At 33.9% G+C, this 12,873-nt stretch overlaps 1 protein-coding gene across 2 annotated transcripts; it reads right to left on the bottom strand.

Moving 5' to 3' along the window:
* Nucleotides 1-3,942: 3,942 nt before the first annotated feature.
* LOC150031292 (uncharacterized) lies at nt 3,943-8,381 on the bottom strand. Of its 2 annotated transcripts, none has more exons than XM_090309131.1 (10): nt 7,751-8,381; nt 7,237-7,350; nt 6,983-7,138; nt 6,282-6,443; nt 6,057-6,170; nt 5,447-5,554; nt 5,232-5,339; nt 4,980-5,087; nt 4,740-4,847; nt 3,943-4,612 (listed from the first exon to the last, which is right to left on the bottom strand). In XM_090309131.1, exons 1-10 carry the CDS (start codon nt 8,171-8,173, stop codon nt 4,115-4,117), a joined length of 1,899 nt encoding a protein of 632 aa, XP_090165257.1. In that variant the 5' UTR covers nt 8,174-8,381; the 3' UTR covers nt 3,943-4,114. The 2 variants fall into 2 exon arrangements, with proteins under 2 accessions (XP_090165257.1, XP_090165256.1); XM_090309130.1 differs by having other exon boundaries at nt 5,232-5,348.
* Nucleotides 8,382-12,873: the final 4,492 nt, after the last annotated feature.

Consider the following 12,873-nt stretch of genomic DNA (forward strand, 5'->3'; position numbering starts at 1 on the left):
GTGTAGGAAAAAGTAAGCTCTAACAAAACTGGGTTCAGAGAGAAACTGCAAGAATCAATCAAAGATATCGAAAAGAAGTTCAAAGAGTAATCCCAGTACAAAACCCAACTCAGAAAGATCAAAATTGAGACAGAAAAGGCGGAAAGGAAAATTAGGGTTTTCACAATTATGGTAGAAACTAGTGAATGGAAGGGAATTGAATAGAGGGGATAATTGAGATGAGAACAATAAGATCAGCAAAAACAAGGCTATGGTGTTAGTACTAACTTGAATGTTTATGAGTCATGAGGAAACTTTTGGATGAAGGAATATACTGAGTATGACTTCAAGACCATGGAAGAAAAGACTATGGAGGAGAGAGAAAGAAGAACAAGAGAGAGATTGAGATTGTGAGGGAAATGAAAAACTTTTATGAGAAAAACAGAGGATTTAACCTTTAGACTTCATCTTTTGCAAATTGCAAGGCTTGTGGAGAGAGATTTACCATCTATCAAAGAGCATTTAGTGCCCAAATGCATCAAATATTCCCCCCAAAAACAACCCTAATGAAAAATGGACCTTGATTGAGAGTGAAGAAAAAATAAATGTATAATAAACATTAACCAAATACCAAAATGAAATGAGAGGTAATATTGAAGAAAGAAATTCTCATGTGGTTTTTTTTTTTTTTTTTTTCGCCTAACAATTTGACCTCTTCCAATCAAGTTGACACACAAAAAATGGAAGCAAAACAACCGTTACAAGTATGGTTGATGGTCCATGATGGAATGGGATTGTAATATGATGTAATAGAAAATTCATGTTTGGATTGAGCGTTTTGGTTCCGATTTATAATACAAAACTCATTCCGTTCCGACAATTTTCAATCTAACCCTTTTTCTCATTGTTTTCATGCTTCATTATCTCATTTTCATTCCGTCTTCGATTACTCATGTTTTTCAACATTTTTCTGATTTTTAATAATCTTTATTACATTCAAGCTCCCCAAACACACCATAAAATATTTTATAACACCAAGACATGGGCCAAATATAAATCTAGAAGAAGAGGTTTCTTTATTAAAATGAAACATGATGATGAGTATAAAATGTACCAAAGCTTTTTGTTCAATAAATTACTTTAATATAATAAGTTATGTTTTGTCCTTGCCCAATAGCTATTGAAAGGAGAAACAATATTAAATATGGACATAGGAGTTCTTCAAAATTTTCCTAAGTGTTCTCTTGTTATTCATTGTTAAGGGAAAAAAAACATTTTCAAGTAACCATCTTTTTACTTTAAGGTGAAATAAAAGTAATACAAGATTTTTTAGGACAAAAATTTGTTGGTTGTTGGTTCTATGTTATATAAGTTCCTGTAGTAAATTACATGTGAATTAATATAAAAAAAAAAAATAGTGGATCCATATATTAATAAATAATAGTCAATCATTAAAGGCATGATAACTTAGCTAACATATGGTATGTGTTAGTAATCAAGAAGTTTGTGATTCTAATCCCTCCGTCCTCTATTGTACTTGATAAATAGTCAATTTAGATATAGCTGAAATAATTAAGGCTTACACCTTCAATCATATAGTTAAATTCTTTACTACTTGCAGACTTATCACATGTTAATTGACGTAGTAATAAACCGTCGATGAATACTATAATAAAATTTCTAAAATTGTTAATACACTTAATACACTTTTTCTAACTCATATAACAAGTTAAAAGTAAAATAGAGATAAATGGGTGGATATTTTATAAAATTAAAAGGTTGTTTGTAATATATTTTCAAGTGTCTAATTTAAAAAAATAAGTCATTTTAGAAAAGAAAAAATAAATAAAGTGTTTGACAACCGTTTCAAAATAATTTTTGAAGTGTAATTTATACCGTTTTGATTTAAAATGTTTAAATTAAAAAAAAAACATTTTTTTTAAAAAAACAATCCAAACCACCTTAAATCAATAATCAAATTAGAGCTAATTTAAGAATGAAACATTAAGCTTAATTGCATATTTGACCTTTTCCTCCTCCCCCATGCGGAATAATAAATTGTGGCAAGAGAAGAAAGAACGAAGAATGGTAATAATTATGGCAAGGTATATCTATAAGCAAAATTTTTGTAATAAACGAAGCTTTCCTCGTTACTACTACGAATTTCTTTATTTTTTCTCAGTTTAATATGTAATGTGGAATATGCTTGATTAGGGGGTGTTCGTGAGTTAGATTGAAGGATTTTTTAAATCCAATTCAATTGTTTTTATGATTAATTTCTTCGATCTAAATAATTTTTATTAAAAAATGAACTCAACTCAATCCAACTATAGGATATTTAGGTTGGTTTGGATGCATCGAGTTACTTATTTAAATTTGTGTTCTAAAAAGAAGTAAGATGTTAATACGTAAAATTTTAATTCAATTATTTTCATATATTAAATTAAGATTAACAACTAATTTATATAATAAATTTTTTCTCTCCACTGTGCTAAAAAACTATTTTTAGGAGTTGTTGAGAAATAAATTATCTAAAAAAGATAAAACTTAAATAAATTATGTATATGTAATTGTATTATAAGCTAATATATATATACATTTTAAAGTTAAAAATAAGTTCGGATTATTTTAGATCAATATATTAACCAACTCAAATCATACTAGTTGGATTGGACCGATCGATTTCACTCTAATGTCAATCTTTAACCTCTTAGATGAAATGTGTGACACAAAAGTTAAAATAGCATAATTTAAGAGGCATAATACTTGTAATATCAACTTTGATATAAGAGATTTGATTCTTTCACACTCCACGTGTTATAAAGAAAAAAATATCAATTTAACTAAACTTTAAGAGTTATATCAATTTAAAACATTAGATTTGGAAAAACATCGTGTGAGACATATAATGATCATAATGAATAAATTGATGATTTTACAAAATAATCATAATACGTGTGAAAAAATTTATACGTGAACAAATTGAGACATTGATGATTTTACAAAATAATCATAATGAATGGTCTTAATTTGCTTATAAAAATTTAGGAGTTTTGATACAAATTATAAATTTCACACGATATTTGTCGAACAAGACTGTAAGACACGTTTAAATTGATACAACTACTAATTTATAATTTTAATGGATACGACCCCAAATTTAGTGGTATAAAAATTCCATTTCAGGTTACTTTAGATTCATTTAATTTAAATCCACTTATTCTTTCTATTAAAAACAAGAGGTAACTGCAACATGATCTGCAAAGACTTGACTGAAAAAGCTAAAAATACAATGACCATTTCCATTAAAGAAAATTTATCATAATTCCAAACCCTTTTTTTCATTCTCTTCCTTTTCTTTTTTCTTTTTTCTTTTTTTTTTTTCAAAAAAAAACAAAAAAAAAAAAAAGAACAAAAAACAAAAAAACAAAAAAACAAAACAAAACAAAACAAAACAAACAAACAAATAGACAGAAAAAGACTAAAGTTGAGGTTAAAATGGAGAGACGAGCATAGAGTTAAAACATTGACTACTTCATTTGCTTGTCTTAGAACATGCTCGATAGGAAGAGTATACGAGAAACATCTATACTATTAGTTTCCTACTTTGTAATTTTGCAGAGATAGATATCTAATACACTAGTACTCATATTATTAGTTTCCTACTCCAGTAGAAGGAAAAAAAAACTATGGATCGACTTTTCAAGCGCTTAAAAAAGTATTTTCAAATGAAAAAGTGTTTTTAACCCAAATCTTCAAATGAAAAAGTGTTTTTAACCCAAATCCGAGCCATGGGCTTTCAGATCTTCAACAAATGTTGACCAATCAAGTCCAAACTAATATTTTGCCAGATAACTGTTTTAATTTTCAATTTGCTGTTGTACAGTTTGGACCGATGATGCAGAGAAACTAATAAATGTGTAAATTTATAAACTGCAGAAAAAGAAACCTGACAAGCAACTCTAACGAGCAATAGGGTAACATGTAAACTACGCTAAAAAAAAGTAAATTTGGTACTGTTACAAATGAAGCAATATAACTTACAATGATCTCAGATTCTGCTTTGAAGAGAACAAATCTTCGAGCAGTATTTTTTTCCCAACAGCTACCAATCATTCAAATCAAATAACACTTTCTACCACCATCCGTAGCTTTTCCTCCTTCCTTCATTGCTAAAGCCTCCAAATCTTGACGCCGAGTATCCATTCTGAGGAGTTCTAGTGGTTCCTAATGACATCGGAGTCCCTGGATGTAATGTGTGCCTCTTAGAGAAAGATTGAGAGCCTGCATAGTGGCCGGAAGATTGAGGGCTTGCATAATGATCGGAAAATTGAGGGTTTGCGTATTGACCGGTATATTCTGTATAATAATTATGACCCCACCGAGATGATGGTGTAACAGGAGAATTCCAGTCATTTCTCATAAATGTGCCATTGAAGAAGTTACCAGAACCACTACCTTCCAGTATCCAGCGACCCGTTTGTCCCGACTTACTAGGCAGGTTGGAGTATTGTTCTTCATGGTTTATCTTTTTCTTCTTATCATGAGGTGCAGATTTTGACACCATATGGTTAGTTTCTTCTACTTGTGACTTCGATCTTGAATTTGATAACTCACGATTCCTCTTGCCACCCTGAGCCAAGCTAGTACAAGTTTCAGAATCACATTTTGACAGGAAATATAACAGTATAACAAATGAGCAGTTTTTCATCCGAATTTTTCCCCAATAAAAAGGCCAATATGTAAACTATTTTATATACCTTGGTGGAACTTGTGCACTCACGAGCAAAATGCCCTAGTTCACCACATCTATAGCATAAGCTAGGTGATGCAGCAACAGAAGTTTCCTCAATAATCCTCTTGCCGCCCTGAGCAAGCTCCATAAAGTACAAGTTTAGAATAACATTTCGACAGGAAATATAAATATATAACAAATTAACGTTTTCTACTCCTAATTCTTTTCTAATAAAACAGGCAAATATGTAAGCTATTTTATATACCTTAGTGGAACTTGTGCACTCCCGAGCAAAATGCCCTTGTTCACCACATTTATAGCATGAGCTAGGTGATGCAGCACCAGAGGTTTCCTCAAGAATCCTCTTGCCAGCCTGAGCAAGCTCCATATAGTATCAGTTTAGATTTTTAGAATGACATTTCGACAGAAAATATAAGAAAATGAATGTCCTCTCTTAGATTTTTCCACAATAAAGCAGGCCGAGGCCGATATGTAGCTCTTTAACTCTTTTATCTACCTTAGTGGAATTTGTGCACTCACGGGCAAAGTGCCCTTCTTCACCACATCTATAGCATGGGCTAGGTGATGCGGCACCAGAGGCTTCCTCACGACTCCTCTTGCCACTCTGAGCAAGCTCCATAGAGTACAAGTTTATAATCAGATTACAACAAGAAATATAAGTAAATGCATAACAAAATTAGTATTTTCACCTCCTAATGTTTCCCTAACTACCTTGGTTGAACTTGTGCACTCACGGGCAAAATGCCCTTCTTCACCACATCTATAGCATTGACTAGGTGATACAGCACCAAAGGCATCCCCACGTAATCTCGAGCATGACTGTAAATTCACATACACACAGGACAAAAAATTAATCATCCACATGCAATACATTTAGAAGCAAGGAACATTAATCAACAAATTCCTGTACTTAAATATTCCATCCTCCGTGTACAGAGGCATCAAGTCAAAATAAGTGAAAGCAACACTATTGACCCTCACCTACTTTCTCAAAAGTTTGACACACTAAACAGTAAACATTGAACTCTATAATTACAAGTAAATATTAGCATCTCATCAATCCCAATTATTTGATCTGCATAAGAAAATACACTCACTACACAAGTCCAGGAATTCAATGCTGAAGAATCAGCAAAATTCAGAACTGGAATCAATTTTCCGATGGCTACTGTCAACTGGGGTGAAAGTGAAACACGAGGACAGTTGCATATAAAAATAAAACATAAAAAAACCCAGAGAGCATCTCAAATGAAAATGAAGAGTGATATAAGTATATCATGTGAACATCTTATAGAGTCAGATGTAAGCAAAGAGAACTTACCAGACCAGTATGTCCAGTCTGTCCACATTTATAGCAGGAAACTACTGAAGTACCGCTGATGGAATTCACGCAACATAAATGACCAAATTTCTTACAAATGTAGCATTGTATGTTCTGAAAAGAAAAAAAAAGTTTCTAGAAGTCAAGTTGAGAAAAATGATACACCATGCAAAACAATTTCTGGAAAAGAGCCAAGAAAGTACACTACAATACAAAGTAGAAGACCTTAAGATCATCATCTGGATAAAGATTCTGACAAGAAAACATATCATGCCCAGAATCTCCACATTTTAAACATATTTTTAAGCTTGAAGAGACATCCCTGTGCTTCTCTGGACAGTCATTTGCACGATGCCCACCTTTCTTACAAATAAAACAGTCTCGTGCCTGAGAATAGTAAGGAGCAGGTTTTCAGTTTTCGATAAATCCAAATGAGCAAGAAACAGGAGAATTTTAAGAAGACAATACTCCAGCACGTGAGACACTCAGGCTGCTTGTGAATAGATTGTGTCTCTAGATTAGAAGTAGGAATTTCAAACTTGAAGACAATTTATTTTTCTAAAAAATTACCTCAGACACAAAAGATGTTTGATGAAGTGGATAATTATTAATGATCATTAAAAAAATGCAGAGATATGAGTAGACCACATTCAGACCACATTCAGACCACTACGTCTCCGTGTCAGAGAACTCTTGCACTAAACTCGCTATATCTACATTCTGAGGCTTGAATGTGACAAAGGAATCCTCATGTTTATTGCCACCAACAGGACCTGACCCGTGACCTCAACATTCGATATTTATACTAGTTAGACCAACTATGGACACCCCCCCGAATGAGAAGTGAGAACCATCTAGGATAGCTGTAACAAAAGAAAAGCAAAGGGAAGTAAGAGTAGATCAATTTTGCATGTTTTATTCCTGACCTTTGAGCAACTCTTTGCATTGTGCTCCAAACTTCCACAGACAAAACATGGTCTCTTCCGTTTAGCTGATGTGCAATTCACAGCATTATGACCTTCCTCACCACAATTATAGCATGTTCCCCAACTATCTGGAGGATCAAAATATCTTGGTCCACGCTGGTAGAATAATATATGAGAGATACAAAACTAAGCATCCACAAGCACAAACATTAACTTTTCCTTAATGGCAGTTCAGAGCAGTTAAAGGGACTCACAAGAAGCTTCCTGAACACATTATTATCAGTTGTCTCGGTAGAGTTTGGTTCCACTGAATCCACATGATCTATCATTCCAGTTGTCTTGATCTTCGCACCTTCTGTGACAACCATCTAAAATGAAAGGAAGCAGCAAGTCAATTATGAAATACGAACCTCTAGTAGACATACCCCACGATTGTCTTATCAGATTATAGGAAAATAAATACAATCTCTGGTTCAAAATTTAGGACAGTTCATACTTTGAAACTAGTGCTATGTTATCAGATATTTTGTTTTCCATAAACCACATAAGCAGGTGAAAATTCCATCAATACACTGGTTATGGTTCAATGAGCATTGGCCTAAGTTTAGGACTTCTTTCTTGCCACTGTCATCGAGTCGTCAACAAAACCCGAATGGGGAGGTCTCTTAGGCTGTGGCAATGCGCTAAAAGATAAACAATCCTTCTATAACTCACTCCCTCCACTAGATTCTTCCAAAAAGACTAAAGCGATAGTAGTAAAATACTCACATCGCGGTCTTCGGTTCCCAGCTTCTTAACTTTCTTCTTCCTCTTCTTCACTGTCTTCTTACTCCCTAGTTCTCGCCCCTCAGAAGCAGCAGCAATGCCATCAGCGCTGGCTCTGTCAGTTCCGTCGTCGGCGTCGGCACCCTCCAATGTCGATGAAAGCAGTCGAATGGCTCCAACGCCAACAATATCACCTTTACCACTTTGTTCACACTTAACATCCTTATTAACGCCGGCATCGGTAACCAACTTTCCGGAGCGCAATTGCATAGCCTTCTCGACAATTTTGAGGCTAAGATCTTCATTGGCCTCGTCGTCGTCACTGCTCAGCGAATTTGCAGACTTCGAAGCCGCACTATTCACAACCTGAAGTTCGTCATCGTCGTCCTCGAATTTGAACTTCTTCTGCTTGACTCTTCTCCCCATCTTCCAAATACAAAACTGAATCAAACTGCAATCTTGGTAGCCCTAATTGAATGGTTGGGAGAATAACTGAGCAAACTTGGCAAATTTTCGCCCTTGGGTGGCTAGGGTTTCCGCAATTTTTTGTATATAATTTCCCTCTCGAATAAATTCGACGACATGTCGTTCCGTAAAGGCTTAGGAGCCGTCGTATCCTGGCCTTTGTCGGAACCCCGGTTATGGGGTGGTATATCCCGCGTGTTCGCAAGTTTAATTTTTCACCTCGCAAGTCTACGCAGCGTTTTGTCTCGGCTCGTGTAAAAATTAAAAATAATAAATCAAGTAAAACCTCTTGTAAAATTGATGAGCACAACGAGACTACAGATATAAAAAATATAATATAATAATATTTTTATATACTAATAATAAATAAATAAAAACTAGAATTATAAAAGAACTAGAATTATAAAATTAGACAATGAAAATTTTAGTGGAATTTGGTGTGGATTTCTCACCAATGGGTATACGTATATTATTTTAAGATCTACCAAATGTCACTATTTATAGGAAAAATGACAAGTATTATGTGGACTTACATGGACACCAAGCATAATTACTATAAGGCACATGGACAACGTGAATGGTGACACATGGCTTTTGGACATTAAACAATGGACATCTATTTCTTATTATAATATTCATAATACTCCCCTTTAGATGCCCATATATATATAATATGTCTCATTAAAACCTTACTAAGGAAACTCAATGGAAAAAAACCCTAGTGAAGGAAAAAGAGTATATATTTCATATAATACATATTCCTAAAAGAATACAATATATTTACTCTTCCTCATGAAAACATCACTTAAGATCTATGAGTCGCCGCATTCCAATGTTGTGCACCAATTTTTCAAAAGTTGTGGTTGGTAATGCATTTGTAAATAAATCTGTCAGGTTATCCTTCGAACAGATTTGTTGTATAGCAATGTCATCATTTTCTTCAAGATCATGAGTGTAGAAAAGCTTCGATGAAATACGTTTTGTTCTATCTCCTTTAATATATCCCCTTTGATTTGGGCTATGCAAGTTGTGTTGTCTTCGTATAATATTGTTGGAATATTTTTATTAGAAGATAAGTCACACGTTTCACGAATGTGTTGAGTCTTAACCTTAGCCATACACATTCTCGACTAGCCTCGTGAATTGCAATAATTCCATCATGATTTGAGAAAGTGGCCGTTATAATCTGTTTCACCGATCGTCATGATATAGTAGCTCATCCACATGTGAACAGATAACATGTATGAGATCTAGCTTTGTGTGGATCAGATAAATATCCAAAATCTGCATAACCAACTAGATCAAATTTTGATTCACTTGAATAAAGCAAACCCATATCGATTGTTCCTCGGAGATAACAGAGTATATGCTTAATTTCGTTTCAATGTCTTTTTGTGAGAGAATAACTATATCTAGCTAATAAATTTACTGAAAATGCAATATCTGGACTTGTATTATTAGCAAGATACATAAGTGCACCAATTGCACTAAAATATGATACTTCGGGACCAAGAAGTTCTTCATTATCTTCTCGAGGTCGAAATATATCTTTCTTTATATCCAATGAATGGACTTCCATTGGAATATATAATGGATGTGCTTTGTCCATATAAAATATTTTCAAAATTTTTCCTGTATAAGTTGACCGACGAATAAATATTTTATCTCAATTTGCAAACCAAGGCAAAAATTTGTTTTTCGAGATCTTTCATCTCAAATTATTTCTTAAGATATTATATTGCCTTCGAAAGCTCTTCAGGAGTTCTAGTTATATTCAAGTCATCCACATATATAGTTATAATAGCAAATCCTGATTGTGATTTATTTATTAAAACATATGGACATATTGGATTGTTTTGATATCATTCTTTCAATAAATATCCACTCAGACGATTGTACCACATCCGTCCTGATTGTCTCAATCCATATAGTAATCTCTATAACTTTATTGAATACCATTCCCGGGAATTTGATGTATATGTTTCAAGTAGTTTAAATCCTTATGGGATTCGCATGTAAATATAATTATCAAGAGATCAATATAAATATACCGTGACTACATCCATGATAACTTGTAGAAATACATGTTATTGTATCTCTTTCATTTAAAATAATAAGGCAGAGGCATGAAATTTAGATAATTTATACCAATATATCTATACAAAAAAAAAAAAAAAAACAAAGCATGCAATCACATACTTTTAACGTATAACATATTTAAATTTTGGACTAATTTCGCTACTTCTATGCAGAATATCCTTCAGCAATCTGATGAACGTGTGATCGTATGTTGCATACCCATTGATGCGATCAAGCAAGAATTGCCAGAGAAGAAACGGAAAGATGATCGCATAAGCTACAAGCATCGAGGCATGACATGACATGGGCAGTGGGTGCCACGTCACAAGTTACGTTTGTGGCTGACAGGAAAGCTTTATTGAAGATTCAATGAACCCCTAACATGTTGTAGACGGTGCGACAGGGTATGGAATTTAGTGCGCCCCATCAATGCAATCATGAGTTAGAGAAAAGAAGTGCTCACGAACGCTTATAAATACCCATGCAAATGCCATACAAAATATACATCATAGGAGATGAGAATAATACCTTGAGAAGAGATTCTGCTAGAAGGCCCTGCCAATTTTCTATAGAAATTCCTTAGTTAGAGCTTAAGATTCTAGGGAGAGAAGAGGATAATATTGTTCAATCGCTTAAGTGAAGCAGCTGTAAAACGAGTCAGAGAAAGCAAGACACTGCGAACCACGACTTGACTCTCTACCCCTTTCTCTTTGTTTTGTGTATTTGTATTGTATTTCTTGTATTGACAAATCCAGATCTGCAGTATGAATACATGTTTGTTATATATCTTATATGTCTTTTTTATCAACATAATCCGTAGCTAAATCGCCTCATAGGTTGAGAAGAATGTAGCTAACACGACTAAATAACTGAAGAACATGCGATTAACTTGTTTTATGCATGCTTATATTTGTTGCTTGAATCAATTGAGAAATTTTTCTAAGCAAAGTTAATATGAGTTTGAAAGAATTTAGATTAGGACCTCATAAAACAATAAAAAATGTTCCTTAGAAATAAGTACATTCTCTGCATATTACACCTATCGCATGCATCTTAGAGATAAGATAATGTGGTAAAGAACACTGAAAAGTGTTGGTCGTAACATTGAGTGTATAGCTTGATTGCATAATCCATCTAGTTGTTTAAAAAGAGATAGTAAAAATCCTTCTCAACTCTCTTATTGCATAACTGTTATCCAACTTACACTGCTTCATTTAAACATAATTCTCATCGCATATTTAGATTTAAGTTAGCTTATCCAATCACCCCCTTGAACATTTTAACTTACGCTAAGAACATATTTTTAGTTTCATCGTGCGCTTACTAACAATCCCTGCGTTCGACTCTGGACTCACCAGGAATTCTGGTTAAATTTGCACTTGGGTTTGACTAGATAAAACTGAGCATTAAATCTCATAAGCATTATAAGGCGTTGGTTTATCATGCGATGTAAGGATGTGTGGATGCGATGATCATGCAAGTTTTTCTAACAAAGCCCAAGTATAAGCCTTCTTAGGGTTCTAGTAAGTCCAGGGTCGAACACAGGGATTACTAAATAGATATGCGACGGACTCTCTGATCCTATTGCGATGGTGACAAAGAAGTAGATGGTGATTTAACTTAGATTTTCTAATGCGATGGAATTAAATGCGGAGCGATGAAAGGGGTGGTGTTGTAACAAGTATGTGATGAAGGGGTTGATAAGAGATTTAGCTAGCATTTCTTAAGATTTTATACAAGTCATGCGATCATGCTATACACAAATATTACGCACTACATTTCTCAATGCATAATGCCACATTTTCTATTTCTATGATGCATGCAATGTGTATGGAATGTAGCAGATAGAACTTATTTCTAAGTCTCTACTCTTGCTCATGCGATCTAATCCGACTCTCTTAAGTCTAGATTCTGTCTTCAGACTACTCTCTCAAGTACTCCAAATGATGAATGAAGCATACATAAGACAAAATGATTGTCTCTCTTTCTTGCTATTTCCGGCAGCCTCTCGACCTCCCCGAAAATTAATTTCTTCTTATTTATAAACTTATTAGGAAAAGCAATTCTTCTCACTAATGATTGCGTGGATGGGCAACATTAATTTCCATACCCTGTTGCGTCGTCTGATAATTACCGAAAGTTCAATATATTTGCAACTCCCATTGTTTTAATAATTTGAGCTTTAATAACTTGTATTTCTACCAGTTATGACATTATTATTTCATCGCAATCCATGTAAAAGTTGGAAATTAATAATTTGCAATCCATGACATTATCATTTGCAACTCCCATTGTTTTAATAATTTGAGAAGTAAAAGTTATCCCCATAAACCAACACGGGTCCTTTCAGCATATTTTGTCCTCACTCACATGCATCCTAGGAAAATTCCCAACCCCAACATAGGATTGCTCTATGATTGAGCCACCGAAAAGGAAGGTGCACCTTGTTGGTGTAGGTAGTAAATTTCAATTCTTTTAAGCCTTTTTTAACCATACTTTCATGTCTTCAGGATCTCTCTCATTCAGATGTGATATCTGATTAGAGTTCTTATGATTGAGCCACCGAAAAGGAAGGTGCACCT

Source organism: Benincasa hispida, unplaced genomic scaffold (assembly GCF_027475165.1).
Source record: "Benincasa hispida cultivar pf3 unplaced genomic scaffold, pf3_genome.v1.1 HicScf1325, whole genome shotgun sequence".
Taxonomy (NCBI): Eukaryota; Viridiplantae; Streptophyta; class Magnoliopsida; order Cucurbitales; family Cucurbitaceae; genus Benincasa; species Benincasa hispida.

Bases quoted from the DNA above. Each gene is read 5' to 3' on its own strand.
- LOC150031292 (XM_090309130.1), bottom strand. From the start codon at position 8,173: ATGGGGAGAAGAGTCAAGCAGAAGAAGTTCAAATTCGAGGACGACGAT. The intron at 6,444-6,982 runs GTCAGGAATAAA...TACTATTCTCAG, and splicing joins ATGCAAAGAGTTGCTCAAAG to GCACGAGACTGTTTTATTTG. The intron at 4,613-4,739 runs GTATATAAAATA...AGCTTGGCTCAG, and splicing joins AGTGCACAAGTTCCACCAAG to GGTGGCAAGAGGAATCGTGA.